Below are 25,542 nucleotides of genomic sequence, written 5' to 3' on the forward strand. Positions count from 1 at the left end.
TAGTTTTGCCTCCGGAATGGCGTCAGGGGTAAAGTCGACCCAGTCCATGACCGATGCCTTGTCGGCCGTGCGTCGGGCACTGAATCCAGATATAGAGACCGTTAAGGCCTCCGAGGAAGCTGTGAAGGAAGGCCTACTTCAAGCTGATGAGGATAAGCCTATCGTTAAAGGGCCCGACTGGACTAAGCGTTTTAGCGTAGTCGAGGACTATGGGCGGTTTTTGGGATAGTCGAGGGATCGGTATTAGGTCGTAAGTTCGCACCTGTCGAGTATTGAAGACTGTCCTTCTGTGACTGAGTTCGAGCTCTCGAAGACGTGCCGGAAAGCACTGAAGGGTATGGGCATCAGTCGCCTCTTCCCGGTACAGGCTACGGTCTTACCGATCGTTCTTGGAAGGGTGAGGACGCCGGTGGGAAGCAGGTAAGGGAATTTTTCACCAAGTTGGATGGCGGGGAGGACTTGTATAAGGTACGATTGTGACCTATGTGTGGCAGTGCCAACTGGGCAGGGAAAGACGTTGGGCTACCTCTTACCTGTAAGGATGATGGATAGCATCTCATGAACGCTATAGCGGCCCTTAGATATTCCAACTACTGTCTCATCGGAAGTACCAGACCCTACGTGCCCTGGTCCTCGCGCCTACACGGGACTTGGCCCTCCAGGTGAAGGAGGTGGCCGACCACTTTACGGGGGGTAAGGACAACTTCAAAGTCGACTGTGTGGTGGGACAATACCATGCCCAAACCTTTGCTGAAGAGGATGGATCATCGGCTGGTGAGGTGTTGGTGCTTGCGGTGTTGCATGAGGTCCGGTTAGGTCCAGATGTGCTGGTCGCTACGCCCTCAAGGGCCTTGGATCTGATCACGGGTGAGCGAGTACCTGTTGATGGTATTAGATGGATGGTCCTTGATGAGGCTGATAGGCTGTTGAATTCCAGTAGAGAAGCGACAGTGGAAGTGGTGGGTTAGGCCCCTTAGGGTCCGATGAGGCGATTGAGGAGCTCCCTTAGGTGAGGCGAGTGATGGAAGCTTCCCCTCGGTGTCAGCGTATGCTGTTCTCGGCTACTATGACGTCGAATCCACAGAAGCTAGCCCAGCTGGCACTCAGCCGACCGTTCTTCCTCTTGAGCACCCAGACTGGGGCTCATGCTACGCCGGAGAACCTCCGACACAGGTGGGATGGAAGTAGGGGTGAATGGGTGCCCTACAGTGCCCTCTAGGTTCGTGGTCGCCCGAGCGGAGCAGAAGAAACCTGGGGTCCTGGTATCGATACTTGGTGAAATTTACCCTCCTACTGCGTCCGAGGCCACTAGCCGCACTATGATATTCTGTGGCTCTGTGGAGCATGCACATCGATTGACTAGGTTGTTGCAGATATGTGTGGTTGGAAATGAGAATATAAAGGAAGGAATAAAGGTGAGGGGATATGGTGTCGATGAGATGTGGTAGTTGTACTCTATAGATAAGGGAGTTCAGTGCAGCACTGAACCAGAAGCAGCGGGTACGCTTACTTGAGGCCTTCCGGACTGGTCGGATTCATGTAAGAGGGGGTCCATTGGGGATTCGAAGGTTGGGGAAGGTGTGGTATAGGTACTGGTGTGTAGTGATGTGGCAGCTAGAGGCTTGGACTTCCGAGAGGTTGACCATGTCCTACAATATGATGTCCCGAATAACGTCCAGGGGTACATGTGGCTTTGGAAAAGGCTGCAATAGGGAGTATATGTGTTTAGGTATATCCATCGCTGTGGTCGGGCTGGTCGGGCTGGCCGGCAGGGGTGTAGTAGTACTATCCTTGTGGGGAAGCAAGTGAAGCATTTCAAGGATATGGTCAGTTTGAATATCCCTTCGTGTATTGAGGTAGTTTACTATGGTGTAGCTTCGAGAGGAGGAGGCGGTCACTATGGATAAGTTGGAGCAGATGAAGCCAGTCGTGGAGGACATACCGGAATACCAGGAAAAACTGTCAATGTTGGAGGTGTGCCTAAAGCGAGAGAAGAAGTAGTATCGATCAGTGTGGAGCTGTTGGGATGGTGTGTACTCTCTTCAGGGGAGTGTACTCGTTAACAGAGCCGGTCGACCCAGCTGCCCTGAAGGGCAGCCAGTCAGAGAGTGATCGAGACGTGGCTCGGGTTAAGAAGACCAAGCGGCCTCTTTCTAGTATGGTGTATGAGGCACTCCTCAGTAATGTGCGCCAGCGGTTGGGAGGTGCCCCTAAGGGCTAGGGTATGCTCCTTTGGATTTACCAACGTCTTCTATTCACGTGTACTTGGTGAGCTGTTGTGTTATTATTCCGATGGGAGGAATCAGGTATTTTGGTTCTCTCGGTCAGCTCCGTTTTGATATGGTTTCCACCAGCATCATCGAGAGGCTCGCCTTCTTGGTATCATTCATCTTATGGGGAGTAGTAGCCAGCCCTCGTGGAATTATAGTTGGGGACTGGAGGAACCTGGAAGTGTCTCGGGAGATAGTGAGACTTTTTCTCCAACGATTTCCAAGGTGATGATATCAATTCTGTTAGATCTTTCAGCCGAGCACAGTGAAGGTGACTGTGAATGTTGAGCTCGATTGCTCGATGTGTACGGGGCCGATGGGCTACACTTTTCTAAAGCTACCCAATCAGCCCTTGGGCCACCATAAGGTTAGTTTTTTTCAAGGTCTGGGATATGTGTCGGTAAGTTGGAGCAGACTCGTAGTCATGTAGAATTTGGGTATATTAGGTGGTGGAAAATGAATCTGGGAAGAGCTTGGTCGTAGAGGACTTTGGCTTGTTCGGGGAGGACAGGTATTTGAAAGTGACTCTACCGGAGGCTATGAGTAAGCAATGATTGACCGATAGAAAAGGGAGGGGTGCATTGTGACAGATAAGGCTTCACTTAACGTGGATATGGTATTTGGTAGAATGTATAGGCCTTTACCTGAGGAGATACTGGAATTGGAGGTACAGAAGGTTGAGTAAGCTCTTGGTTTCTGGGGTGTTGTGTGATGATATCTGTCTGGTCACAGGTATGTTGATGCTGTGTATTGGCCCTCCCCCTATCCTACACTTAAGGAGTCTACTACTATCAGGCTAATGAGCGAAGAGAAAATTGAGTGGGTTTGGTCGCGAATGCAGCGGGAGATGGAATTCTTCTCCTCAGACGGGTTTTGCCGGAGGGTTCAGCAAAGGTGAAGGGGAAATCGATTACCTATGGACCATACAACGATATCAAGCCTTACGAGTAGGCGCGCATAGGATTGGGAACAGGTTCGAACTGAGAATATTGGATTTACTGCTGTCAGGGGACTTCCAGACCTAATACACGTTCATGTTTCCCATCCCTTCCCTCTGCCCTATTTTGCCAAGAGCTCTAGAGTGGTAGAGGTTTCTCATTGGGGTGGGTTGCCTTGTCGTTGTATTCCTCATCCATAGGGTCGCACGTGCAGGTAGTGTGTCCGTGACGGGTCAGTTCGAGCTGGTTAATGAAGCTGCTAGGTTGGGAGGGGAGTTCTCTAGGATACCCTTTAGTATTGACAAGTGGGGGAGCAGCGGGTAGTGCAGTGTGGGAAAATATGGATATGGTCGAGTGAATGTGTTGGTGACAATATGAGAAAAAGTTTGGAAAACTCTTATTGGTTTCTGTACAGTTCTAGTCGAATTCTTATGTGAACTCCTGAGCTCATGTGAGGAAAGCGAACATATATTCGAACACTGGGGTGACTACGGTACATGTCATTCACTCCGATGGTTTTAAATTTGTTGGATGAATTACAAGTGTGAAACAATCGAGTATAGGAGAAGTTGAACAGGCATATATGATCCTGTGTATCTCAGAGAGAACCCCTACAAGGTGAAGTCATGTGTGAATGAGATAGAGGCGATCCTGCCGAGGTCAGTGCGCAATATTAACTACAGGGATGCTATTGGGAATGTTTCCTGTAAGGAGCCACTACTATTACTGACATTTTCTTATGAGGGTGCCTTTATGTAGCTACGCATGCCCGAAGGGAGGGCAAGAAGTATGTGTCGGTGCAGTTGTCGCCTAGGTAGTGTCGTGATGAGGGGAAGGGATGGTATGGTGATTGCTAGGTTTCCTATGCTTGGAGGATGGAAGGACGAATTCGAATTCTCCTATGCGCTACCATCTAAGACTGCTCTGAAGGTATGACCATGTCCTGTAGCGACGTAGAATTGCCTCCTGAGTTCAGGTGTCGTCTAGTGACAGTCATCAGTACGTGCTCAATGTGGCATTCAACCAGCCTTTTGTGAGGGTCTTTGCTCAGGAACAAGTTCTCGAGGTGGGGTCGGATTCGCGTGGTAGTGCGAATTAGAGTGAGTCTGACAGGTCGTTCTACCGGCAGGAGCTACAGGGATCAGAATTAACTCTCCAGCTGGCCTTGGAACATTTGAGTACATTCCTGAGGGGAGATACTCGTGGTTGGACTTTACTACACCGAGGAGACTAGTCCGTATAGTCTCATCTGGGTTGATCGTGCCAGAGAGGGATGCTCTTAATACCAAGATTCAGGTGGGCGTCCTCTCATTGTGGAACGGCGCTGTCATTGACTTAGATCGCTTATCACATGCCTACTGGGTTGGGTATTTTGGATAAGCCTGCTCTGCTGGTTGTGTACGTTTTCGCCCTTTTCTTGGCTTACATCGTTTTCAATAGACTAAGCTTGAGGATCGTAACGGGCAAGGCTGAGGTGAGCCTCGGTGCTATCATGTGCCCTACAGAGAGGCGGAAGGGTTATCTGTGGTAGGCATCCAAGATCGATTCCCGGGCTTGGGATTTTTCCGTGTCGTTAAAGGTGGCAGATCTTTTTGAAGATCTTTGCCACGTGAATGAGAAGGTATTGAAAGTTGCCAAAGGACCGGTTCATAAATTGGATAAGGTGATGGTACCTTATTCGGTTCACTCGAAGCTGTAACGGTTGCCAGGCTATTCTCGCCCAAACGGCAGCTGCCGAGTCGCTTTGTTCTAAGATGAGGCTGGTCATGGGCATGGACCCTTCCCCTGTTCACGGGTCTAGGAGGTATGTAAAGGTAGTCGAGCTTGGAAGCAGTGAGGGAAGGTACTCCAATACGGAACTTGCAAAGCGTGTGGTAGCGACGTGTGAGGAGTATGCGGCTTCGGCTAGGGCTCTCTCTAGGAGTCTTTCTAAGACGGCGATATCGGAGAATGATGCTAAGGTATATATAAGGGGCCTTCGGGTACATTTCACGACTGGGATGATGATCAGAAATACAACATTGTTATGGCTGAGGAGAAATCGGCGGCTAGCAAGTATAGTGATGTTGAGGAGTTGTGTGTGAATCTGATCCAGAAGATGGAGGAAGAGAGCAGAGCATCGGTAAGTATTGGAGGAGTGGAGACTTGCAAGGGTCGGTTTTAGTCTGCTCGGATGGGATATGGTGCTGGGGAGGATAAGACGACAGATGCAGTAGGGGAGTCCAAGAAGAAGAAATGAATGTGAGGTGGACGGACTGTTGAGATGCTCCTGTTTTTTGTGAACCGATTCTCACAAGTACTTCACGGTTTGTGGTTGAGTTGCTCAATATTTCTGGAGAAGGGTATGTGGTGACTAGCTCGGAAAAGGAGGATTGATCAGAATATGCAAAGCCCTCGTAGAAGAGTTACGATCAGTCGATGAGTAGCTAGTGATCAGAGTTGAACCACTCGCGAGAGTTGTGGCACAGGACAGGGTTGATGGAGTTATATGGACTCTCTCTCGCCCACAGTCGCTATATGCTCAGGCGATTCCAAAATCGTTATGATGTTGATGTTGGAAGTTATAGTACTTGGAACCACAATATTGGCATTGATATTCAATCAGAATTATACATAATGTTTGGACCTCTCTAACACTGAATTTCATAGAGTTGTGGACGTGGAAGATTTGTTCTCTCATGAGCTCTCATGGTACGACTTCACAGCTACATAGCATCCTGCGTACGCTGCATAACCGCTACACGCGAACTAAGGGAAGGGCGGTAAGATATGGAGGGGCGTCGGGGAAGTTATAGTGACAACCCCTTTGCACAGGCAGTATCGGTGATAGCAGCCGTCGGCGTATTGGTCCTGTATCGACGTTTGCAAAAATCTAATGACGAGGCCACAAGTGGTGATGGTTTTTCTCGAAAGCAAAAAAAGAAGGAACACGGCGTCGACGGCAGATTTCTGATAAGGCTGGCGAAGGTGATGGTTTTGGTCGGTCAAGAATTGTAATTGAGTATATCGCTCAGCTCCTCCCTGTCCTCGTGCCTGGCCTGCGTAGTAGAGAAGCCTTGACTCTAGCTCTCCAGACCTGTGCGCTGATCTCGCGGAGTGTATTATCAATACACATAGCTGAGGTATGCAGATGTCGTCATGTCCTTGTTGGCAATAGTAGATCAGATTACTGGTAAAGGCTTGGAAGCGGTCGCGAGAAGGGATGGAAAACTGTTCCTAAGCTCTATTGCGGATTTTGTGGTAAGCTCTTTGACTGTGTTATTCACCTATGGTGGATCCCTCAGGTGACGGGTGTGACGGCCTCAGTGGTGAACTCTGGTCTCAAGTTCATGACTAATATACTCGGAGCATGGTTCGTGTAGGAAGGCTGCCTTATGGTTTCTGTGCAAGTCGAGATGACAATGCGTCTTAGGGAAAATCTAACACACCATATTCACAAGACTTATCTCAATAAGAAGAACTACTATTTCGTGTCGGCGCACCCAGCATTAGCAGATGCTGGTTCACACACGGTAAGCGTGTTGGTGTTTTTCTCACTCACACGATAGCCTGGTCGTAGGTAGATGGGGAGGCCGCGCCCGAGCGTGGTACCGCTCTAGATAACGTAGACCATAGGCTCGTGGTGGATGTGGATAACTTCGCCAAACAATTGGCTGATTTGTATTCTAGGACCTTCAAGCCAGCGCTAGATGTCGTGTTATGCACGGCTCGCTTGGGGACTAGCCTTAAAGGGTGAGCGACGAGATTATGATGTGATTTGTAGGAGTTGTGGTATTCTCAGGTATAGTGGTCCTATCTTATTATATACATATTTTTTAGGAATATCAGCCGCTATTAGGGCGACTTCGCCGCCTATGTCGAAGCTCGTCGCTCATCAGCAGACCTTAGACGGTAAAGAGTGGGCCGTGTGGTATTGGGTATGTTTTTGGCAGTGGGGGAAATTTGCGAATGGTCAACTACATGTGTCGATGACATTTTGGGAAACTCTTGTTGGTTTCTGATCACTTCTACCGCACTTCGTGTTTAAACCCTTATAATTATGAGAGCGAACATATATTCCAACACTGGGTTTTTGGTGGTTCATAGGTAACTATAGGCGAGCTCAAGCCCGGCTAGTTTCCCATCATGAGGAAATAGCCTTTTTGAACGGTGGTGCAGCTGAGGTGATTTTGCCCCTGTACGGTGACGTGTGGCGCATATTGCTTCTAATAGGAACGGCTGTTGAACGACAGGTTGGCTTCGGCGAGTGGTTGGAAAGAGAAGCTCGCTGCTATACAATTCCGTCAGGGTTGTATCGATCAATTTGGTCTTAAGTAGATTAAGTTGGCTAGTGTGGTGGCAATGTGTTGGTATGCAGGTATTTCGCCTCAGTGGTGGGATGGCCTGTAATAGCTCTACCATTCATCACTGAAGGGGCTCCGAAAGATGGGAAGGATCAGCTTAGACGACTTACCCAGTAGATGGTATAGAGGCTTGTTGCTTTCCTTATCCTCGGCTTGTTAGGTATAGAGTCGCTGACAATCTGATCCAGACTTCAAGTGCATCACTATGTGACCTCATACTTACATATAAGAAAGTAGTAGAGCAAGAGTAGTGAGGTCGAGGACTGTGGTTTGGAGTCAATTTCCAGGTCCAAACCCTAGCTGGGTACACGGCTAGGGTGTCGGAGTTAATTGAAGCATTGAACCGATCAGACGAGCAGCACACAAGGCGGATGCGAATGCCCTCTCCAGAGGTCAGTAAACTGTTGTGGTAGAAGACACATGAGGAGTCTCAGGAAGATGCTATGCCTGACGCCGCCATTTTAGCGGCCAATGATCTCACCATCACCACGCCAGATAAATGCCGTATACTCCTCGATGGTTTCAACTTTGTGGCTAAGCCAGGTGGGGCTCCAATCGTATAGTCGTTATGTGGTTATTGATATTTTTCAGGAGACCGCGTCCTTATAACTGGGCCTAATGGTGCTGGGAAGACCTCCCTATTCCGTGTCCTAGCGGGTCTATGGCCAGCATCGGCCGGAGGTATTAGGATTAATAAGACCTTGAGCTCCGGGGCCCTACAAGAGGGAGAGTTAGGCGATGTAAGGCCCTCCCTGCAGCTCTCTGTGAAGCTCTAGTCAGACTCAATCGGCCCGATGGGCGCGTGATTACGTGCGTTGCAAACAGGAATATTCAAATTCCTTCGTATTGGTTAGTACAAGCATTTCTCTTTCTCCATGTCGGGCGCCGTGCCACTTGTCCTTAGTAGATCCGCATCATGTACCTACCCCAAAGCCCATACCTTGTATTGGGTACCCTGAGAGACCAAGTCATGTACCCTACCATCACTGATGTACATCCTGATGATTCCTTCGTCATCGAATGCCTTGAGAGAGTCGGACTGGGTGAGGATTCCTATCGCTTGCGTGCAAATATGACCCGTGCCAGGTCGGTTGCTGTCTACATACTCTCTTGACACAGAAGTGTGGGAGTGGGCTGACGTTCTATCAGGTGGAGAAAGGCAACGAATAGGCTGGGCACGTCTACTCTATCATCGTCCCTCGGTATGTCGATGCCCTACATAGTTTGGTGTTCGAGAGTCTTGTTCCTTACAATAGGTAGTAGTCCTTGACGAGGCTACATCGGCAATAGCAGTTGATGATGAAGCCCCTCTCTATGAGCTCCTCATTGGGATGAACCCAGGCATGACCATCTTTTCCATAGCTCACCGGCCTAGTCTCAGGCGGCTGCATACCTGTGAATTGCACATTGATGGAGACGGTTACGGTCATTGGACTCTGAAGAGATTAGATGAGGCGACGATCAGCCATGATGAGTCAGTTAACGTTGAAGTAAGCAACGCAGTGGAATAACCATGTTAACCATGTATAACCTCAGATGAACGATTCTGTGGAAACTGTAGATCGCACCACTCGAAGTCCGATTGGGCTCTTCGGAGCTGAACCCTCTTCTCCCTAGTGACGGCAGCATGCTTCGTATGAGCATTTCACATAATAGTCTCGTGTTTTTTCAAGTTACTTTTATGACGATGCTGAGTTGTGTTTAACGATGAAAAGTTTGAGGTTGCATCCTTCATCCTGTGTCATGGAAGAGATTAAAATTGAACGAGTGATAGCTTTTCTGGGTCACTGCGAACCGCTGAAGCGCGTAGCCGTATTACGAATGGCAAGCTAAGAGGAGCTTTGTGGTCACTGCGGGGTGGTCGAGAACATTTTTACAAAAATGCACAATGTGTATCGCTCCGCTCCGCTCGGCTTTGACCTTAGCTCATCATTGTGGGCGCTGACCCTACCCTTTGTGGCGCATTAGAGTTGTGATTAGTCGACACCATGTCATCTACTGCTACGTTCAACCCGTTCCTGGATCCCTGCTATGACGAGTCCTGGGGATGCACTTTCAACAGTATGTCCCCTTACATGTGGTAAGTTTATAGAGTGTTCAACTGCAGCTAAAGTTGATGAATGTTTTTGCATGCTGGGAATAATGGTGAAATGATGATCAGTCTGTCAGGGCTAATCTCGGTATTACCTTTTCTTTGGCATTCTCCGTTATCGGTGCTGCCTGGGGTATCTTCCTCACCGGTTCCTCATTGGTTGGTGCTGCTGTTCGTGCTCCTAGGATTAAGTAATATATGGGGATCTTGAGGTCGAACATGCGGTAATGTTTTCACTTGATTCTATTGCAGGTCTAAGAATCTTGTGTCTATTATCTTCTGTGAGGCTGTCGCTATCTATGGTGTTATTATGAGTATCATCATGAATTCCAAGATGGAGGGTGCTAGAGAATTCGTTCCCCCAGCTATCCCCACTGGTAAGTCCCTGCCATTTTCCATTACTGCCTCGTCATTGTCTAACAGGTAACATGGCTGTTGCCCAGGCTGCTGGATACTGCCTCTTCGCATGCGGTCTCTCTGTTGGTTTCTCTAACCTCTTCTGTGGTGTCTGTGTCGGTGTCTCTGGTTCCGGCTGTGCTCTTGGTGATGCTCAGAAGCCCGAGTTGTTCGTCAAGATGCTCGTTGTTGAGATCTTCGGCAGTGCCCTCGGTCTTTTCGGTATCATTGTTGGTATCATCCAGGCTGGCCAGGGAACTTTCCCTAAGGACATCACTCCCCAGATCCCCATGTAAAGAAGGAGCATCCTCATGATGATGATGGTGATGCTCGTTACTGATAAACCGGTAGTGGCTTGAGTGGTTGTCTTCGATCCGTTGCTGATAGTCTCAATAGTTGTTAAGACTCGTGGCATATTCAGTTGTGAAGTCCTTAAAGGCTTCCAGTAGTTAGTGGCTGCTGCTCTTCCGTACATCGAATCGGTTCTTGTTTAACAGCGTCATCATACCATTCTTGGCAATGCAAATCAATAAGGGTTGTCGCCGCCACAGTCCCTAGTTTTTGAGGCGTCACCACTCTTGATGAGAGTAGTACCATTACAGTTGCTAAATGCTCTAGCGAGCCGGTCTGCCCTAGTGCTAGTTGATGGTTTAGCAATCGTCTGCACTGATAACAGCATCCACTCCTTCAGCTGGCGTGAATGATTCTTCGTCCCACGACTGTTGTGTTTACGAGTTGTGAATAGGATTGTGGAACAGAGGGATCTTCTTGTCACTGATGGAAGACGTTCATCTTCATAGAGCATCGTTGAATATGGTGGTAGAAATATTGAGTACCATTCCTTGCCTTCCTCACGATGCTGTAGGTATTGGTATTGTACTCAATTTGATTATACTACCACTTCAGTAAGTGTTGTCCAGTCTTGAGGAATAGTACTCGTGCTGTGGCGCTAGAGTTTACCAGTCACTTGGTAGCTGAACCCGGAATCCTCTTGATATTGAATTTACTTTCCATTGAGTATAGGGATTCAATCAGTCTGCTATTTTGATAGTTGGTTACTTCCCTATGCCCACTTTCACAGGAGATGGAAAGTACGTAGCAGATGGCGGTGCTTATCTGCAGAAACTCTGGGAAAGCCATAAATGGAGAGAGATCAAGAACTGTCCTGGTCGTTATGTATCACCCCGTAACAAACGACTTTCTACTCTAACCCCGACGGAGGTCCTCGATAGCCTCGTGGACTTCGTCGAATGGAGACCTAAGTCATTGAAGACTGTCGTTGGTCGCGTTGGATCTCGTGTTGTATTTAGAGGAGCTCGTATAGCAGCTAATGCGAAGAGGGATAGTTGCTGGTTCTTCACATTCTGTGATGGTGGTGGACTGATTACCTACGAGAAGGCCAGTGGTGTCTTCGTTCACACGTTGAACACTCAATCGGGTTTGATGAGGAAGGTGAATGCGGTGGCACCTATCGAGCTTTCTGCAGCACTTCAACTGGGTGTGGTAGAAAAGATGGTACTCCATATATTGTCGTTCCTTGACGACACATCTCAGAATGCTGGAGCATATCTATTAGTGTTGACGACTAGAAAGTTTCTGAATTACTTATGTTAGCGAACGAGGGTCAAACTCGGTCAATGAGAAGCCAAGCATGTGGGGTAGATTACGTCGCGATTAGTATATCGACTCAAGCAAGGCTCATCAATTCGGAACGGGTAATCATTTATGTGAAAAGAATGACGAATAATTCCATTTGTAGGGAAGAAATGGAATTAGACGAAAGACAGCCATCATAACGACAACCGTCAGACGATCTGCTGAAATGTCCTTCCCGCGTTGACTCAACGCCGTTGAGGGAACTCGAAGTAGGGGTAGAAGTTTTACGCCTGGAATCCTGGTAACCAGGACCTGCTTCCGGCCCTGGATTCCAGCGAAGGTCCAATCCTTGAGAGTCTCCTTCCCTGTAATGTCCCCCCAACTAAGCTCGCAACATGCTCGAACAGTTGCAACTTAGTTTTTCCCACTCACCCACACAATAATGGTGACGATAACCTTTGGTGTTTAGTTGAGTGAGGAGTTAGGGTATTTGAGGTGGATACTCGGAGCGTATCCAAACGAAGCTATTGTTGGGGATGCAAGATCTGTAGCTCTTTGTGATTTCTCGAGATAAGCTAATCACAAATATCCCCAACCCGAGTATCTAGCAGCGCTGAAAAACAGACTTCTTCGTATAAGAGAGGGCGATCAAATACGTGCATTCTCTAAACATCCCAAATATACAAGAAGTCTGCATTGCGCCTCCCCCGCAACCTTATAACGGGTGGGTTGGGCAGGGTAAACACTCAGGTATCGTCCCCATATCCCGTTCCCGCCTACATTTCAGTCGAACCTTGAACTTGCCCAATGAATTGACCACGTCATTTTTGGGTATCATCGTTGGTATCATCCAGGCCGGTCAAGGAACCTTCCCTAAGGACATCACTCCCCAGATCCCCATGTAAAGAAGGAGCATCCTCATGATGATGATGGTGATGCTCGTTACTGATAAAAGCAGAAGTGCCCTGAGTGGTTGTCTTCGATCCGTTGCTGATAGTCTCAATAGTTGTTAAGACTCGTGGCATATTCAGTTGTGAAGTCCTTAAAGGCTTCAACGGTTTCAGTAGAACCATTCTCGGCAATGCAAATCAATAAGGGTTGTCGGCGCCACTGTCCCTAGTTTTTGAGGCGTCACCACTCTTGATGAGAGTAGTACCATTACAGTTGCTAAATGCTCTAGCGAGCCGGTCTGCCCTAGTGCTAGTTGATGGTTTAGCAATCGTCTGCACTGATAACAGCATCCACTCCTTCAGCTGGCGTGAATACTTCATTGTTACAGAACTTGCATTAACAAGTAGTGAATAGGATTATGGAATTGTCATTGATGGAACACGTCCTATAGAACCCCGTCGGACATGTTGGTAGTAAATGTACCATATGTAGCGATGGAGCCATGACAATTTCGTTACTTGCTCGAGCACCCAACAACATGAGATACATCACTTCACGAACTCTATATCGACGCACGCAAGACTTATGGATTCAGAGCGGATAACCGTTCATATGCCGTCAAAACTACTCTCACTAATCTCCGACCATATCCACTAACATGTTATCAGGAAAATAATGGTATTGTGACGAAAGACGGCCATCATGATAAAGCCGTCAGACGATTTGCTGATGTGTTCGTCTCGTCTCGCATCGAGGGAACTCGAAGTGAGGGTAGAAGTTAATACCAGTACCTGTCAATAACAAAACCAATCGCACTCAGCCACGTAGCACATCCAAACAGACCGAAAGCTCACCTCGATCGAGTTCCTTCCTCCACGTCGTTCTTGCACATTAAAAAGCCCGTATACCACATAAGGGAAGGTATCAGGAAGTCGGACCACTTGGTGAAACGCCAGAAGTATCTTGAAGCGAAGTCGCTACCACCACAAACTCCGCCACGACCAGACCTACCGGGTAGGCAGATTCCACCACCACTGGAAGAAGATTTTCTGTTGCATCGGAGAAACGCCTTGCTGGATCTGTCCACCTGGCACCTGATGATGGTCATCGGGGCAATCGCAAGAATGGGCTGCTGCTCATCATCATGAGCCTACCTGGAAGCGTCCTCGCCAGAAGTTCTTCGACTCAGGGGGAACAGGATAACTGCCGAGTCGTCTGATATCACGCTTAGTGTTCGGGCGCATAGGGCCCACTGCACGGGCACTAGCACGCACTAGGTTCACCATTGATGCCTCTAACAGAAAGTTACCCTAATACAATCAATCAAGTTTCGCTACCAACACCGGTGACTTGCATGAAAGGTTAGCACTAAGTCCATACGCGAATCGAACCTCAGGACATACCACGAGTAGTGAATTCCAGGAGTGAGCAATAGGTACACAGTAAACGGTTTAGCACCACTCTAGGGAGGGTGTAAGGTACGACAACGGTCAGGAGAGTAGTTGAGATAGAGCTGTACGATAGTCCCGTACTAAATAGAATTTGAGTGCACGAAGGAAGAATCACAGCTCTCGCGAATATACATCACGTACCACATCGTCAAATCTTGAAATAGTCCGGCAATTTCAGACTCGCGCGCGCCATGCTGATCGATTTGCAAGGTACAAGATTGGACGATGTACAAGCTGACCATGAGAAAAACTGGTGTCTCTTAGCATGTCCGACATAACATAATATAGACCTCTATGGAAAGGGTTTGGGAAGTTATGGAGTAGCTTGCGATAGCTTCGAAAGACTCGTAGACGGCTGTCGATGAAGAGCACCGAAATACTCGTCGGGTATTTTATGTCTGGAGTGTCGTCAACTATAATTCTGTGATTACTTGGAAGATATCCGACGGGTATTTTTACCATCCATGGCCAAACAGACGAGGAACAAGGGTCTAGGAGGCGCCAAATCGAGAGCGCAAGGGAAGGCGTTCAATCCTGGCAATGCCAGTACCAATCCGGACAGGTAATATCCGAGGAAGGGGGAGGGTCTGCTGGGCCAACTGTGGGACTCAGGAAAACCGCAAGCAACTCGCCGGGGTTCATGCGCTCTAAGAACACCATCAAACGTCTTAATATGTATAGTCAGAAGCTGAAGAAGGCTGATTTGAACAAGGTGCGGTACTGGGAGGGATTATGCCATACCGTAACTGCTCCTACTTTCAGCGGAAAATCCAACCTACTGGTCCAGCCCGAATCGCACCTGATCGTCGGTGGTTCGGCAACACGCGGGTCCTAAGTCAGCAGAAGCTACAAAAGTTCCGAGAGGAGATTGGCCAGAGTGTCAACGATCCTTTCCAGGTATTAACATGCACCCTTGTTGCCTCGCCACGCGGTTTCCCTCACAGTGTCTGTTCTCTGACTTCTACTTTTATCTGTGTGTGTCTGTTGGTCTTTTTCGTTGATCACAAGCAGTCGTATGTCGCATTACTATAACATCATATATATCCACAGCCTGTGGTGCGATAGACTCTCTGTACTAGGTGGTATTGAAGTCTTCCAAGCTGCCGATGTCCTTATTGACAGAGGGCCAGAACGAGAGTGATCAACCCCGAGGGAAGGTGGCCAGGAAGAACCTTCTCGCTGTTGAACCGTAATGATAATCCTTCTATCACAATTCCGAATTGAGACCTCTCATAGTTTTGACAAGACCTTCGGGTCGACCAAAACTCGCAAGCGGCCGCGTTTGAGCACCGGTAGCATCGAAGAGATGGTCAATAAGGCTAGCCGTAGGATGATAGGTGACACTTGATGATGATGATGCTCTAGGTATGGCTGAGGACTATGATCCCGGCAAGGATAAGAGCTCTGAGGAGAATCGGGTGCTCAGGGACGAAGAGTAGTGTGGGGGGAGTGACGCCCGAATAGAGGTGGCCTTACTTGTAGGCATACTGTAGTGAATGAAGAAGTGTTCAAGAAGGGCACCTCTCGACGTATCTGGCAAGAACTGTATAAAGTGGTCGACTCGAGCGACGTGATTCTGGAGGTCATCGATGCTCGGGATCCTATGGGCACGAGGTTGGTTACCATAGTCGGGGCATCAGGCTTGTTACTATCGATTATTAGGTGTCAGAAACTCGAAAGGGAGATCAGGAGGACCCGACCGAATAAGCATATCGTATTGGTAATAGGGTTGTGAATGGGGAAGTAGTAGGACAGAGTGTTGACTGTCCAGATCAGAATGTGCATGGTTAACTACACGTGTCGGTGACAATATGAAAACTCGAAGGAAATTATTGTTAGTTTTTGTGCACTTCTACCCTAATCGTGTATAAAGCTCTTGAGCTCAGCTGAGGAGGGCGAAGATATATTCCTCGAACACTGGTTCAGATACTCAACAAGTGTGATCTTATTCCGACCTGGGCCACCAAGCGTTGGGTGCAAGTCTTGAGTAAGGAGTTCCCTACGCTCGCCTTCCATGCAAGTAAGTGAACTCCGATGCGGTTTGGGGGGAACCCGCGTTTGTAGGTGTGACGAATCCTTTCGGGAAGTCGGCTCTTTTCCAACTGTTACGACAGTTTGCTCAACTATTAAAGGAAAGGAAGTAGGAAATGCCGCGTTGATTGACCGTAGGGTGTACTGTCTTGTCTTCGCAGGCATGTGTCGATAGGCATGATCGGCTACCCCAACGTGGGCAAGAGCTCTGTCATCAACGCCTTGAAGAGGAAGAAGGTCTGTAAGGCCGCCCCAGTCCCAGGTAGGAGGGCACTAGGGCATCTCGATTAGCTCGGGGATGTGTTCCTTCCTAGGGGAGACGAAGGTGTGGCAATACGTCGCACTTACTAAGAGGATATACCTCATAGACTGTCCTGGTATTGTTCCTGCGACTAGCGATGATTTCAAACAGGTTAGTACTTGTTGTTGTTTTTGATGAGAAGACTTGGAAAAGGGCGTTGTCGTCAGGACTGTGCGAAGATCCTCAAGGGTGTGGTACGTCCGGAGAGGGTAGAGAATCCTAGCAACTACATTGACGAGGTAGGTTACAGCATTTCCTGGCCAATTTGAAATTTTACCCGAATTTTGAATAATTTACGCACTTCTTGTGGGGGAAAAATACCCAATTTTTTACCGACTGGTTTTGATGAACTGCGCAGAATTTGAAGTAGCTCGTCCCTTTTGAAGATGTGCCAACTTCAATCGACGACGTTGGTGTCGATGTTAGGTCGACGGTCAAATTCTCATCAGGTGCTCTCACGTGCTAAGCGGGAGGATCTTATTACCAAGTATAGCCTTCCCAACGATTTCCAGTGGACCGATGGGGACGACTTCCTTACTAAGGTATGGTTATTTTTCGGGAGTAGTAACGCATGAGGGAAAGACTCTCTGCTTTAGTTGGCGCAACAGATGGGGAAGCTCCGAAAAGGAGGGGAAGCTGACATCGGGACTACAGCGAGAATAGTTCTCTATGATTGGCAGAAGTAGTATAGTGACAGTTGATGTGGACTTGCACGGCTTGGTCGCAGGGGACGCATACCCTACTTCGAGTTGCCACCCAAGGACTCCGACGACGATAATGATGATGAGGAGGAGGAAGAGGAGGAGGAGGTGAATGTGACGGAAGGGGATGATGGGAAGCAGTTGATCAGCGTAGGAGGGTTCCACTAAGAGATCTGTAGTGATGAGGATTGCATTGGTAGATTCATCAAGATCTGTCGAGTATCGATGAAGCCCTTGGGGGTAGTGTGGAAGAGGACCACGCGGCCCTGGATGCTGACGAGGAGGAAGAAGAGGAGGAGGAAGGAGAGGCATCGGCTCCTTCAAAACGTAAGCTGAAGGGACGTGTCACTAAATAGGGGAGGGTCTTCGTAACTGACTCGCAGTGCGGACTGCATTGACCGACCAGAGTCGAAATGAATCGATCGCTGTAGCTGTCGTCGATAGGCACTAAGGCAGCCACAGCTGTTGAGGCGGCGACCGCAGCTGCTGCTGCTGAGGAGGTCGACTGGGATAGGCTACAGGAGGACTTTGATCAAGAGGAGTAGAGGTGCCCTGTATATTAATACGTATTATACTGTCCTGGGAACTCGAGGACTCTTGAGATCCCTTAACGTTGGATGTTGTTACTACTATACGCTTGTTTCTTGTCAACTCGTTGTATGTAGTTAGTACTGTTTATGGTAGCAACTTCTTAGGGTAGTTCTGTGTCTTGAGATGAGGTTGATTATAACACTCCTTATCCCGTCGATCCTCCTCAACGTAGTGGAGGCTAATGAGGTAACGGAGGGAAGGGGAGGCGCTTGGGCTGAGATGATCTGCCCTGATGAGCTCTCGATGCCTGCGGGAAGCTCTCTCGGTCGCGGATTATCATAGGCGTTATGCCCGATAGAATTGCCCTCAGTTAGGGCCCATGAAAATGTTTTCCCAAATGTCGGGGTCTCCGACATTTTTTCATGTGGAAAATATCACCGTCGTGTAGGGTCGAGGAGTTTTCTATGAAAGTATGTGTGATTCGAGCATCAGAGCTGCTGCACTGGATGCTCTTGTTGGACCTGAGGCCTGGTCTCTTTAGGATGGCAGCATAGATCCATCGGTACTGGGTGGTGATGTTCGGGAGTTTGAGAAGTCCTATCTGCATCGTCTAGCGCATATCTACCATAAAGCTGCTACTAGTGTGGTAGTGGGGAAAAGGGAGCATATAGACGGTTAATCGATATCAACCCTACCTATGACATTTTGGTCGACATTGTGTTGATGATGAACGAACCGGTTCATCGTAGAAGTTTTGTTACACCTATTGTGAATCGTCGGGGATTACACTGTGTAGGGGTTCCGTCAGTGAAAGCAGTTGAGCATTGGACTCTATAGCAAGGCTTAGTCGTCTTGCTGTAGCTATTATGTCTTGGTAGATACCGAATACATCGACTGCAACATCAGCGTCGTTATCGTTCGCCTCCTTTCCAGACTTGCCGGAGGAACCACAGCATCACGTAAGGCGTTCATTATGGTGGCAACGCTTAGTGGATATTCGCATCGAACGTGGGGGGCTTGAGAGCTCTATTCATCTCAGATGAAATATCTTTACACTCTACTTCTCGTTTGCATGCTTTTCATAGCAGCAATGATGTGTGTACGAATCCATCGAGCGGAAGCTAACCGTCGTAGTAGACGTAGTAGTAGTGAGATGTCGAAGTCCCTAATGCAGTATCCTAGTACTACTACGGATGCTGGTGATGGTGATACAGGCAACGGTCGATCGTCGGCTTATTATCGTGTACTATGACTTGAACTGAATCCTTCTTGGTATGTCTACTATAACCATTGTCATCACGAATATTATTTTTCACTCGGTTTTGTGCGCCCCCGTCTCTACGTTGTGTTGAATACTCATGGACGGGCCTTGAGACCGCACCCCTTTATTGTGGCAGTCGCGTCTTGTGACATGTATACTCATCATCACACATCCACTGAAGAACGGGGAGGAGAAAAGTCGGACATTTTGATGGGGAAAAACGACCCAAGGTCTGCTCAGGTGAAGCCACTTGTTCTGCCATTCTTGATAATCAAAATATCCTCCAGGACCATATGTTGGTGTCTACTCCTCCCCAGTCTAAGAAGAGACCTTTGGCCGTCACAGAAGGAGGTCTGACCATCGACTTCAACAACACTATCGCGTCGACACCATCGACTGCTGCTACTACGAGGATTGGAGGGGATTCGACTCTCCGTGGGAATCCACCCTCAGTGAGGGTGAGGTCACTATACTCCTGTCCAATACAGGGAATCATACAGGAGCCTATAATGTTCCTGGGAAGAACTCATTTTGAATTTTCCGCACGGCCAGGAACACATTCTTCAATCAGTTTTCCATATAAATGTAATCGCCACATTAGGAAAACTTTCCCCATTGTTAGCACACCTAGATGGGTACCTGGTCCAGTGTGCTCTGTAGAAGGGAAATGTAGCGGAGTTACGGTGGAGAGGCCGCCTGGGAGATGAGGGTTCATAACCTATGAACATGAGCTTATGAATCATAAGTTCACCATTGAGGTTTCACCTGTTTTACGTGAACTGGTGTAAAACTCCGTGAAAAACGCGATACTCGCACTACTCAGTAGCCGTGGAATATTTTTTTTATATCACGGGTGAAACTTTATTGTATCTAAGCCCTGTTTAAGACTCAGCCGGAAAACCCATTTGGTTAACGTAGAATCGTAGATATTCGAATTTGCCTGGGTAGAAAAATATAATGCTTGGACCGATCATCTTGGCTCAGTTATTTCGCGAAGACTCCAGCGCCAGTAGCATCGTCCCGCAGACCCCAGTGTACAATGCTCAGCGGCTTCCATCCCTGAGGGAAGCTACTCTCGTGTCACCACTACCAAAACTGCGGGCATCGGCTACAACTCCGACAGGGCATCATGCAGTGTATATAGGGGGTTCTCGATTGCCTCAGCAAGGGGAAGAGGAGGAGGAAGCTCCGGTGACTCCTCAGAGGAAGGTGAGGAGGAATTTCTAATGGATAGAGTCTTCATGTTGGGATGATATTTTACACATCTTCAGCCTGGTTCGAGCAGACGTTCGAGAAGTCCCTCGCCTCCCAAAATCGATAAGTATCGCAGTCGTTGCCGTCCTATGCCCTGTGATGGCGTCCCGGCACGAAGACTGGCTACTGAGTTTGAGCTCATGCTGGATCATGCAGAGGAGGAGGAGGAGGCATCACCGGCAACTGCAGTGACGCCCAACTTCCCAGTCCTCATGGAGTTACCTCGACTGACATTCTTCCATTCTGATGATGAAGACGAGGACTTCAACAGCCAGGGAGTGAGGACTTGAGGACTGTGCTTCACGGTACTGAGTATTTTAGAGTCGCCTCCCGAGGAGTCTGTCACGGATGGATGGAGGATCGTCAGTGAATGCTGCTGCTGGTCAACCATCCACCGGGCGTTCTACTATGGTGCCTGAGGAGTTTGAGGTGTGGTCAGCCATGTAGGGTCTTTATATAGTGTGGTTGCTGTGTAGGTAGGGGACAGTGGCACACCGTCGTCGAGTGGTACAAGCAGCTGTATGTCTTTGAGAGAATCATTGATCGCCGACTTAGAGGGGTTATTCCTCGAGATGGATCAATATCAGTACAGTTTAGCACGCCTTTTCGAACAGGTGCTCTTTGATCATCTCAGGATGCCCTTGAGAGTCGCATCTCGGAATCTCCGTAGTCGATCGGCACAGTATGCGGAGGTAGAAGACATGGATTCAATACTACAGGAAGTTGTGCAGGTGGGAGCAAACGGGCGGCGCTTATGAATACAGCTAGCTGGTGGATGGATTCGTATTACTCAATTTTCTTAGGCACATCCGCAGCAGTTCTATATCGAGGGTGATATCATTCACTTCATGCAGCAAGGCTTGACGAATAGACTCGTATGAATTCTTCTCGTATTTCCATTCAAGAATCAGCGATGAAAAATTTTCATGGACATGTGTACAATAAAAAGTCTTATCCGTCGCTTCCCAGCTTGACGGAATGTCGCTGGAGTCCATTTATTTCCCTAAAAGCTCTTGAAATGTGTTGTGTTGAAGATAGTGGTAACAATTGCTTGGGAAGGACATAGAACTACTGGGACTACGACTGTATGCATGGGAGGTGATGAATGTCGTCTTAATGTCGTACATACAAAGTCTTGATATCAATTTTATAGGAGAGCTTTGTTCAAGGCAGGATCCACTCACTCCATTGAGTTAATCAACAACAATGGCACCGAAAAAGAAGTCTGTGATCAAAGCTGAGGTGGTCGAGCCAGAGGTGGTTGAGAATAATGAGCAGCTAGAGACAGTTGAGCCTGTCATAGACCCGAGGTGAGCCGTGAGATGCAGGCACGCATAAAGGAGGGAAGACTGGGAATTCAGGTGCCTCGATACGGGTCACATGTTGTACTTGCTCGATGATGACATTCGAACGATATGGGATGCACGTGAGGTCGATCGACTCAGTGTGCTGGCTGGGAAGATCACCATGGATGCGGCTGATGACCATCGGAAGGACATGGAGTTACAACTGTGGGGGTTTGGTAGCTTCTATGGTGCCAGTGGTGAGCGCTGGATCAGTTATCTTAACCTCATTGAGCACTGCAGTGATCAGCTCAAAGATGGGTTATGCTTGACGCCTAGGCAAACAGCAGTTGCCCATATGATACTCAAAATGCTCGTTGACGGTGTAGGTCGGTGTGAGAAAATACGCATATGGTCAGCTCCAAGCGTAGGTGACATTTGTGGAAATTTTGGGGAAAATTGAGGAAATTCTCATTGGTTTCTGTACATTTACACCCGAACTCGTATATAAATTTCTGAAATTAGTGATGAGGAAATCCCTGGACTCAGCTGAGGAAAGCAAACAGATATTCCAACACTGGTGTACGTGGGTGATAAGTTGCTTTAGGGAATAGGAGGTCTCTTAGATTCGCAGTGAGGTCGAAGTGGACGGTTCGGGTAGAGTCGTCCAGAGTGTCGAGAAGACAACGACGGTGGAGGAGTTTAAAAAGCTCGCCCTCTTGTATACGATTGAGTAAAGGCCTCAGAGCAACACGGGACAGGTTGCTCTCATCAGGACGCCAGTCTTTTCTATTCCGGAAATGCGTCTCCTGTCGGATTACCTCAGCGATACGTTGTTCGCTCACTACAACCTCTACATGTACTGTTTGATATGGCCCCGAGAAGTGGAGCGAATAGACGTACTACACCGAACAAGAAAGTTCTTCGTCAATTTGTGAGGCCAAGATGTCGTTACCATTGCTGCAACCCGACGTGGTTCCACCACTGGAAGAAGCTGCGGAGGTCACCAGTAAGATGGGCAGGTCTATCATGAGGAATGCCACGCATGAGCAGATTCTCCCACGTTGGAGCCCAAGGAGATTCCACTGAAAAGCATGGAGGACGTTGCTGGCTCGGAAAAGGATATAAGCCCGGAGGAGAATACAGAGAACACGCCGCTCAATGACTCGTCACCCCAAGCGGTAATGAAGATCTTCCTCAGCTTTACTCGTGAATTCAGGTTGAGGACCGCCTCTGGGATGTTGGGGTACAAGAGATCATGAGCCAGGGACTGGATGAAGGTTGGCCTTGCTCCCCATGAGCTTGGACATCGAGTGCAGTTACGGCCCGCGCGGTCCACGAGAAATTATCCGAACTGGCGGCTATCATGCAGAAGAGGCTCGATGATCGAGAAAAGTACGGCTTTTCAAACCATAAATCGGACAAATGGTCATTTGCTAGGGAAGTGGAGAAAGGTATGCAACACGAAGCCGAGAGATGATGATGCATGGGCTTGTGATATTCGGTGGTCCAGCGCATGTTTGTTGTGTTCTCATACTTTTTTGACATGTGTTGATGAGGGGAAATCGCCGAGATCCCAGCCAGTGCTCTCAGCAATGCTCACAACAATAAAAGGAGCTTGGCGCTCAGAAAAAAGTGATTTCGGCGTGACTGGCCCGACTGAATGGTATACTCCAATCGGAAAGCTAATATGGACGTGCTCTCACACATAGACCATTCGGTGATTCCAGAACTGGGTTCCTGGCAAGGCGCTTCTTGCGTCAACACACTTTACGAAAATGACCAGGCAATGCTTGGAACTTCCAAGTTGGAAGTGTTTCTGTGGTTGTGTAACTTGTTGTTGGAGAAAATAGTTCTGTGAACGATAGACAAGGAATTCCACTTCCACCGCCAGCAGTAGATAATTTCGTGATCCAATTACTCTTCAGAAACCTTTGGTCTCGTGACGCGTAAGCTTTAAGCCCTAGGTAGTGGATTCTACCCCTATCGAAATTACGGGGATGACTACAACGCGACTCTTGCAAAGAATTGAGGCACCGCGAGGTTCTGAATCATGCGATGTATTATACGCATGTATACAATCGTGCACTTATACATCATGTATAGGTGGACAGAATGCTCATTGACTGTACGTTACTCGGCCCGACAGCGTAGTCATTTAAACCACGATCCAAATTGATATACTGCTTTCTGCAGGAAGTGTGATAACCACCGCTGCAAGCATTCGAACATCGGATCAGCGAGATCCGCTTGTCCGAGATTATCTGTTGTTGCTTCTCTGATGTTCACGAGGCAACAGCGTGGAGTATGAGCCTGATTCAATTGGAACTCAAGTTATCTTGCTACGAGAAATGTACATTCGACTGTGACCGGTTTGGTCTAGCTCTCAATTGGAAAGAATATAAACGTGAGGTAATGGATCTGAATCTGACTTCCAGGCCGGAGCGGTGCAATAGCATCTCTGGGAACTGGTGTCCCATCGACGAATGTACCTAAAGCAGGGTAATTCACATTCCACTTGTTCACCATATTCACCTCCACCGTAGTTCCTCAATATCCATCCTCCGTTGGTATTTCTATCGATAGCGCAATGGACCTGCAGAGACGTAGCAGCTTGGTGAAGGAATTGGGGGATGTACTGCGTGGACGATAGGCTCTCCTGTGGGGCCTCGCTGGTCGCTGAAATCCATCAATGACGAGATGTCAAAGTGGCACTCTTCGCTATCAGATCCCACGAGGAAGGGTATCTGCAAACCATACTCGACAATTGAGTTATCCGAAACACGCCGCGAAAGGATTGCATTGCCACAGCCCCGTAAAGAGCTGTGATGCTCCTGACATTTCGAGATACAAATGTAGCGGTCTGTGTGGCCAACAACTCACTACAGCCTGTTGATGATACGGACGACTGCCCTAGGCTAGACTCTTTGAATACGAGTACGAGATTCGAATCACAGGGAGGAGAGTTTATGTCATACATGAAAGAATACCATCTTACTTTAGAGGATGGTACAGAGAGCCTGGCCCCCTCAATAGCCAACTTGGCCACTGAGTGGTCCTCAGGCGGCTGAACACCATTGGGAATAGTCGCCTAAAGATGGACAGCAATTATGAACATAACCTGGCCTAACGTTCTCCTACTTCACTCTTCTCTCGGAGACCCGCAGGCCTGGTGGGCTCTACATAGACGTCCATTCTGATGAGTTTCTCCACTTCTGACGGGTCCGCGATGTCACCCAAAACCCCCAGTATCCCTTGGAACTAACTCCACATGCAGATGACCCACGATGGTCGCGTTGAGCAGCCTACCGCGGCAGCCTGTCGTCGGTGGAAGGCCTCAACGTCCAAGACTGCTTTAGTGGGCTTGCCGGTCTTAGGGTCATAGAGGAACTCGATGAGAGGATTCTCCGAAGGGTCCCAGCCCATGAGCCGCTGTATCATCCTGATGGATGGACCGGTCGGAGGTATAAGGGACCATAGAGGGGCCCTACCTGTCTGCTGTACGTATCTTATCCTCAATCGGGACATCGCTGAAGCTACGATGCCACGAGCGGGAAAGGAAGTCCGGTAAGGTCTCAGTCTGATGCGTGCTGCCGATGGAGGCCGATCTACGTCGAGACCCTGGACCGCCAGCAGCAGCAGCAGCGGAAGAGGAAGAACTCGAGGAGGAAGACATTGACACAACGAGGGTGCGATGCACGCCAACCTCCTGCGGCTGAAGGAATGGGCGGAGGTAAGATGATTTGGGTCGACCAACAACGCTGGATGAGCATGCAGTTGATATTCTGGAGAGAGTAGAGCAAGCTACGTGCTTATGCATGGTACTATCGAGTCAGGAAATACCGCGAAAGAGACGACCACGCCACATCTGCTTACGAGGGGTACCTCCCCTACTGGGAGCTTCCAGCGAAAATCAAAGTTATGAAATATCCCCAACGATTATACAGAATACCCGATCCCTGAATGAGAACGACAAAAATACACGACGACTTTGATGACCATAAAGTAAACGCATGCATCCAAATGCCTTCACGATGTCCGGAGATGTCTAAACAACATTGAGGCGAGCACCAGAGTGACTTCTGATACGGTACTTGGTTTGGTACCAGCAGCAAGCACCACACTGATAACTCAACATTAACTATGACTCGATGATAACGTCGTATAAATGATATCCTTAACTCTGGCGGGTTAATGGAAATG

General features: G+C 48.5%; 11 protein-coding genes across 11 annotated transcripts; 9 read left to right on the forward strand and 2 right to left on the reverse strand.

The window, feature by feature from the left end:
* Nucleotide 1: 1 nt before the first annotated feature.
* Pmar_PMAR023760 (ATP-dependent RNA helicase DBP6, putative) lies at nt 2-2,236 on the forward strand. Its single transcript, XM_002785988.1, has 12 exons — nt 2-196; nt 248-420; nt 469-535; nt 582-774; nt 817-959; nt 1,010-1,173; nt 1,220-1,415; nt 1,462-1,539; nt 1,590-1,681; nt 1,730-1,826; nt 1,876-1,997; nt 2,047-2,236. Exons 1-12 carry the CDS (start codon nt 17-19, stop codon nt 2,219-2,221), a joined length of 1,680 nt encoding a protein of 559 aa, XP_002786034.1. The 5' UTR covers nt 2-16; the 3' UTR covers nt 2,222-2,236.
* A 104-nt stretch (nt 2,237-2,340) lies between these two features.
* Pmar_PMAR023761 (Dolichyl-diphosphooligosaccharide--protein glycosyltransferase 67 kDa subunit precursor, putative) lies at nt 2,341-5,447 on the forward strand (the record flags this gene model as incomplete). Its single annotated transcript, XM_002785989.1, has 17 exons — nt 2,341-2,466; nt 2,518-2,670; nt 2,717-2,813; nt 2,861-2,951; nt 3,003-3,089; nt 3,137-3,217; nt 3,279-3,373; nt 3,423-3,513; nt 3,811-3,914; nt 4,023-4,138; nt 4,185-4,274; nt 4,322-4,504; nt 4,548-4,682; nt 4,740-4,871; nt 4,918-5,169; nt 5,220-5,330; nt 5,373-5,447. The coding sequence occupies 17 exons, from the start codon at nt 2,341-2,343 to the stop codon at nt 5,445-5,447; spliced, it is 2,019 nt and encodes a 672-aa protein (XP_002786035.1).
* Nucleotides 5,448-5,871: 424 nt separating this feature from the next.
* Pmar_PMAR023762 (Proteases secretion ATP-binding protein prtD, putative) lies at nt 5,872-9,210 on the forward strand. The gene is made up of 19 exons (XM_002785990.1): nt 5,872-5,970; nt 6,023-6,175; nt 6,223-6,330; nt 6,374-6,448; nt 6,493-6,566; nt 6,621-6,720; nt 6,768-6,940; nt 6,990-7,099; nt 7,295-7,371; nt 7,421-7,521; nt 7,566-7,664; nt 7,712-7,784; nt 7,839-7,943; nt 7,965-8,094; nt 8,143-8,291; nt 8,459-8,594; nt 8,638-8,753; nt 8,808-9,041; nt 9,088-9,210. Exons 1-19 carry the CDS (start codon nt 5,887-5,889, stop codon nt 9,166-9,168), a joined length of 2,178 nt encoding a protein of 725 aa, XP_002786036.1. The 5' UTR covers nt 5,872-5,886; the 3' UTR covers nt 9,169-9,210.
* A 307-nt stretch (nt 9,211-9,517) lies between these two features.
* On the forward strand, nt 9,518-10,729 carry Pmar_PMAR023763 (vacuolar ATP synthase 21 kDa proteolipid subunit, putative). The gene is made up of 4 exons (XM_002785991.1): nt 9,518-9,631; nt 9,721-9,834; nt 9,896-10,020; nt 10,067-10,729. Exons 1-4 carry the CDS (start codon nt 9,540-9,542, stop codon nt 10,333-10,335), a joined length of 600 nt encoding a protein of 199 aa, XP_002786037.1. The 5' UTR covers nt 9,518-9,539; the 3' UTR covers nt 10,336-10,729.
* Nucleotides 10,730-11,104: 375 nt separating this feature from the next.
* Nucleotides 11,105-12,540, forward strand: Pmar_PMAR023764 (hypothetical protein; the record flags this gene model as incomplete). The annotated part of the gene is made up of 2 exons (XM_002785992.1): nt 11,105-11,568; nt 12,423-12,540. 2 exons carry the CDS (start codon nt 11,105-11,107, stop codon nt 12,538-12,540), a joined length of 582 nt encoding a protein of 193 aa, XP_002786038.1.
* A 764-nt stretch (nt 12,541-13,304) lies between these two features.
* On the reverse strand, nt 13,305-13,812 carry Pmar_PMAR023765 (conserved hypothetical protein; the record flags this gene model as incomplete). The annotated part of the gene is made up of 4 exons (XM_002785993.1): nt 13,305-13,317; nt 13,381-13,503; nt 13,538-13,620; nt 13,681-13,812. The coding sequence occupies 4 exons, from the start codon at nt 13,810-13,812 to the stop codon at nt 13,305-13,307; spliced, it is 351 nt and encodes a 116-aa protein (XP_002786039.1).
* Nucleotides 13,813-14,441: 629 nt separating this feature from the next.
* Pmar_PMAR023766 (nucleolar GTPase, putative) lies at nt 14,442-17,650 on the forward strand (the record flags this gene model as incomplete). The annotated part of the gene is made up of 18 exons (XM_002785994.1): nt 14,442-14,539; nt 14,590-14,689; nt 14,740-14,874; nt 15,057-15,166; nt 15,214-15,302; nt 15,343-15,412; nt 15,460-15,591; nt 15,640-15,697; nt 15,904-15,997; nt 16,042-16,117; nt 16,170-16,270; nt 16,323-16,420; nt 16,477-16,548; nt 16,759-16,851; nt 16,906-16,991; nt 17,037-17,160; nt 17,211-17,337; nt 17,455-17,650. The coding sequence occupies 18 exons, from the start codon at nt 14,442-14,444 to the stop codon at nt 17,553-17,555; spliced, it is 1,764 nt and encodes a 587-aa protein (XP_002786040.1). The 3' UTR covers nt 17,556-17,650.
* A 2,495-nt stretch (nt 17,651-20,145) lies between these two features.
* On the forward strand, nt 20,146-20,346 carry Pmar_PMAR023767 (hypothetical protein; the record flags this gene model as incomplete). The annotated part of the gene is made up of 1 exon (XM_002785995.1): nt 20,146-20,346. One exon carries the CDS (start codon nt 20,146-20,148, stop codon nt 20,344-20,346), a length of 201 nt encoding a protein of 66 aa, XP_002786041.1.
* A 916-nt stretch (nt 20,347-21,262) lies between these two features.
* On the forward strand, nt 21,263-22,076 carry Pmar_PMAR023768 (hypothetical protein; the record flags this gene model as incomplete). The annotated part of the gene is made up of 4 exons (XM_002785996.1): nt 21,263-21,366; nt 21,418-21,567; nt 21,616-21,724; nt 21,966-22,076. 4 exons carry the CDS (start codon nt 21,263-21,265, stop codon nt 22,074-22,076), a joined length of 474 nt encoding a protein of 157 aa, XP_002786042.1.
* A 208-nt stretch (nt 22,077-22,284) lies between these two features.
* Nucleotides 22,285-22,639, forward strand: Pmar_PMAR023769 (hypothetical protein; the record flags this gene model as incomplete). Its single annotated transcript, XM_002785997.1, has 3 exons — nt 22,285-22,348; nt 22,393-22,520; nt 22,559-22,639. 3 exons carry the CDS (start codon nt 22,285-22,287, stop codon nt 22,637-22,639), a joined length of 273 nt encoding a protein of 90 aa, XP_002786043.1.
* Nucleotides 22,640-23,718: 1,079 nt separating this feature from the next.
* Nucleotides 23,719-25,015, reverse strand: Pmar_PMAR023770 (hypothetical protein; the record flags this gene model as incomplete). Its single annotated transcript, XM_002785998.1, has 7 exons — nt 23,719-23,831; nt 23,875-23,935; nt 23,979-24,086; nt 24,338-24,430; nt 24,481-24,600; nt 24,649-24,781; nt 24,831-25,015. The coding sequence occupies 7 exons, from the start codon at nt 25,013-25,015 to the stop codon at nt 23,719-23,721; spliced, it is 813 nt and encodes a 270-aa protein (XP_002786044.1).
* Between the last annotated feature and the right edge of the window lie 527 nt (nt 25,016-25,542).

The sequence above is a fragment of the Perkinsus marinus genome (assembly GCF_000006405.1).
Source record: "Perkinsus marinus ATCC 50983 genomic scaffold scf_1104296931952, whole genome shotgun sequence".
NCBI lineage: Eukaryota > Perkinsozoa > Perkinsida > Perkinsidae > Perkinsus > Perkinsus marinus.

What these genes read in the sequence shown, in the direction of transcription:
- Pmar_PMAR023760 (XM_002785988.1), top strand. Translation starts at nt 17, where the DNA reads ATGGCGTCAGGGGTAAAGTCGACCCAGTCCATGACCGATGCCTTGTCG. An exon ending in ATATAAAGGAAGGAATAAAG is followed by an intron (nt 1,416 to 1,461) that starts GTGAGGGGATAT and finishes TGTACTCTATAG; the next exon opens with ATAAGGGAGTTCAGTGCAGC. An exon ending in TCCGGACTGGTCGGATTCAT is followed by an intron (nt 1,540 to 1,589) that starts GTAAGAGGGGGT and finishes GGTGTGGTATAG; the next exon opens with GTACTGGTGTGTAGTGATGT.
- Pmar_PMAR023762 (XM_002785990.1), top strand. Translation starts at nt 5,887, where the DNA reads ATGAGCTCTCATGGTACGACTTCACAGCTACATAGCATCCTGCGTACG. An exon ending in CAGCTTAGACGACTTACCCA is followed by an intron (nt 7,665 to 7,711) that starts GTAGATGGTATA and finishes TCGGCTTGTTAG; the next exon opens with GTATAGAGTCGCTGACAATC. An exon ending in TCATACTTACATATAAGAAA is followed by an intron (nt 7,785 to 7,838) that starts GTAGTAGAGCAA and finishes GTCAATTTCCAG; the next exon opens with GTCCAAACCCTAGCTGGGTA.
- Pmar_PMAR023763 (XM_002785991.1), top strand. Translation starts at nt 9,540, where the DNA reads ATGTCATCTACTGCTACGTTCAACCCGTTCCTGGATCCCTGCTATGAC. An exon ending in AGTATGTCCCCTTACATGTG is followed by an intron (nt 9,632 to 9,720) that starts GTAAGTTTATAG and finishes TCAGTCTGTCAG; the next exon opens with GGCTAATCTCGGTATTACCT. An exon ending in GTTCGTGCTCCTAGGATTAA is followed by an intron (nt 9,835 to 9,895) that starts GTAATATATGGG and finishes ATTCTATTGCAG; the next exon opens with GTCTAAGAATCTTGTGTCTA.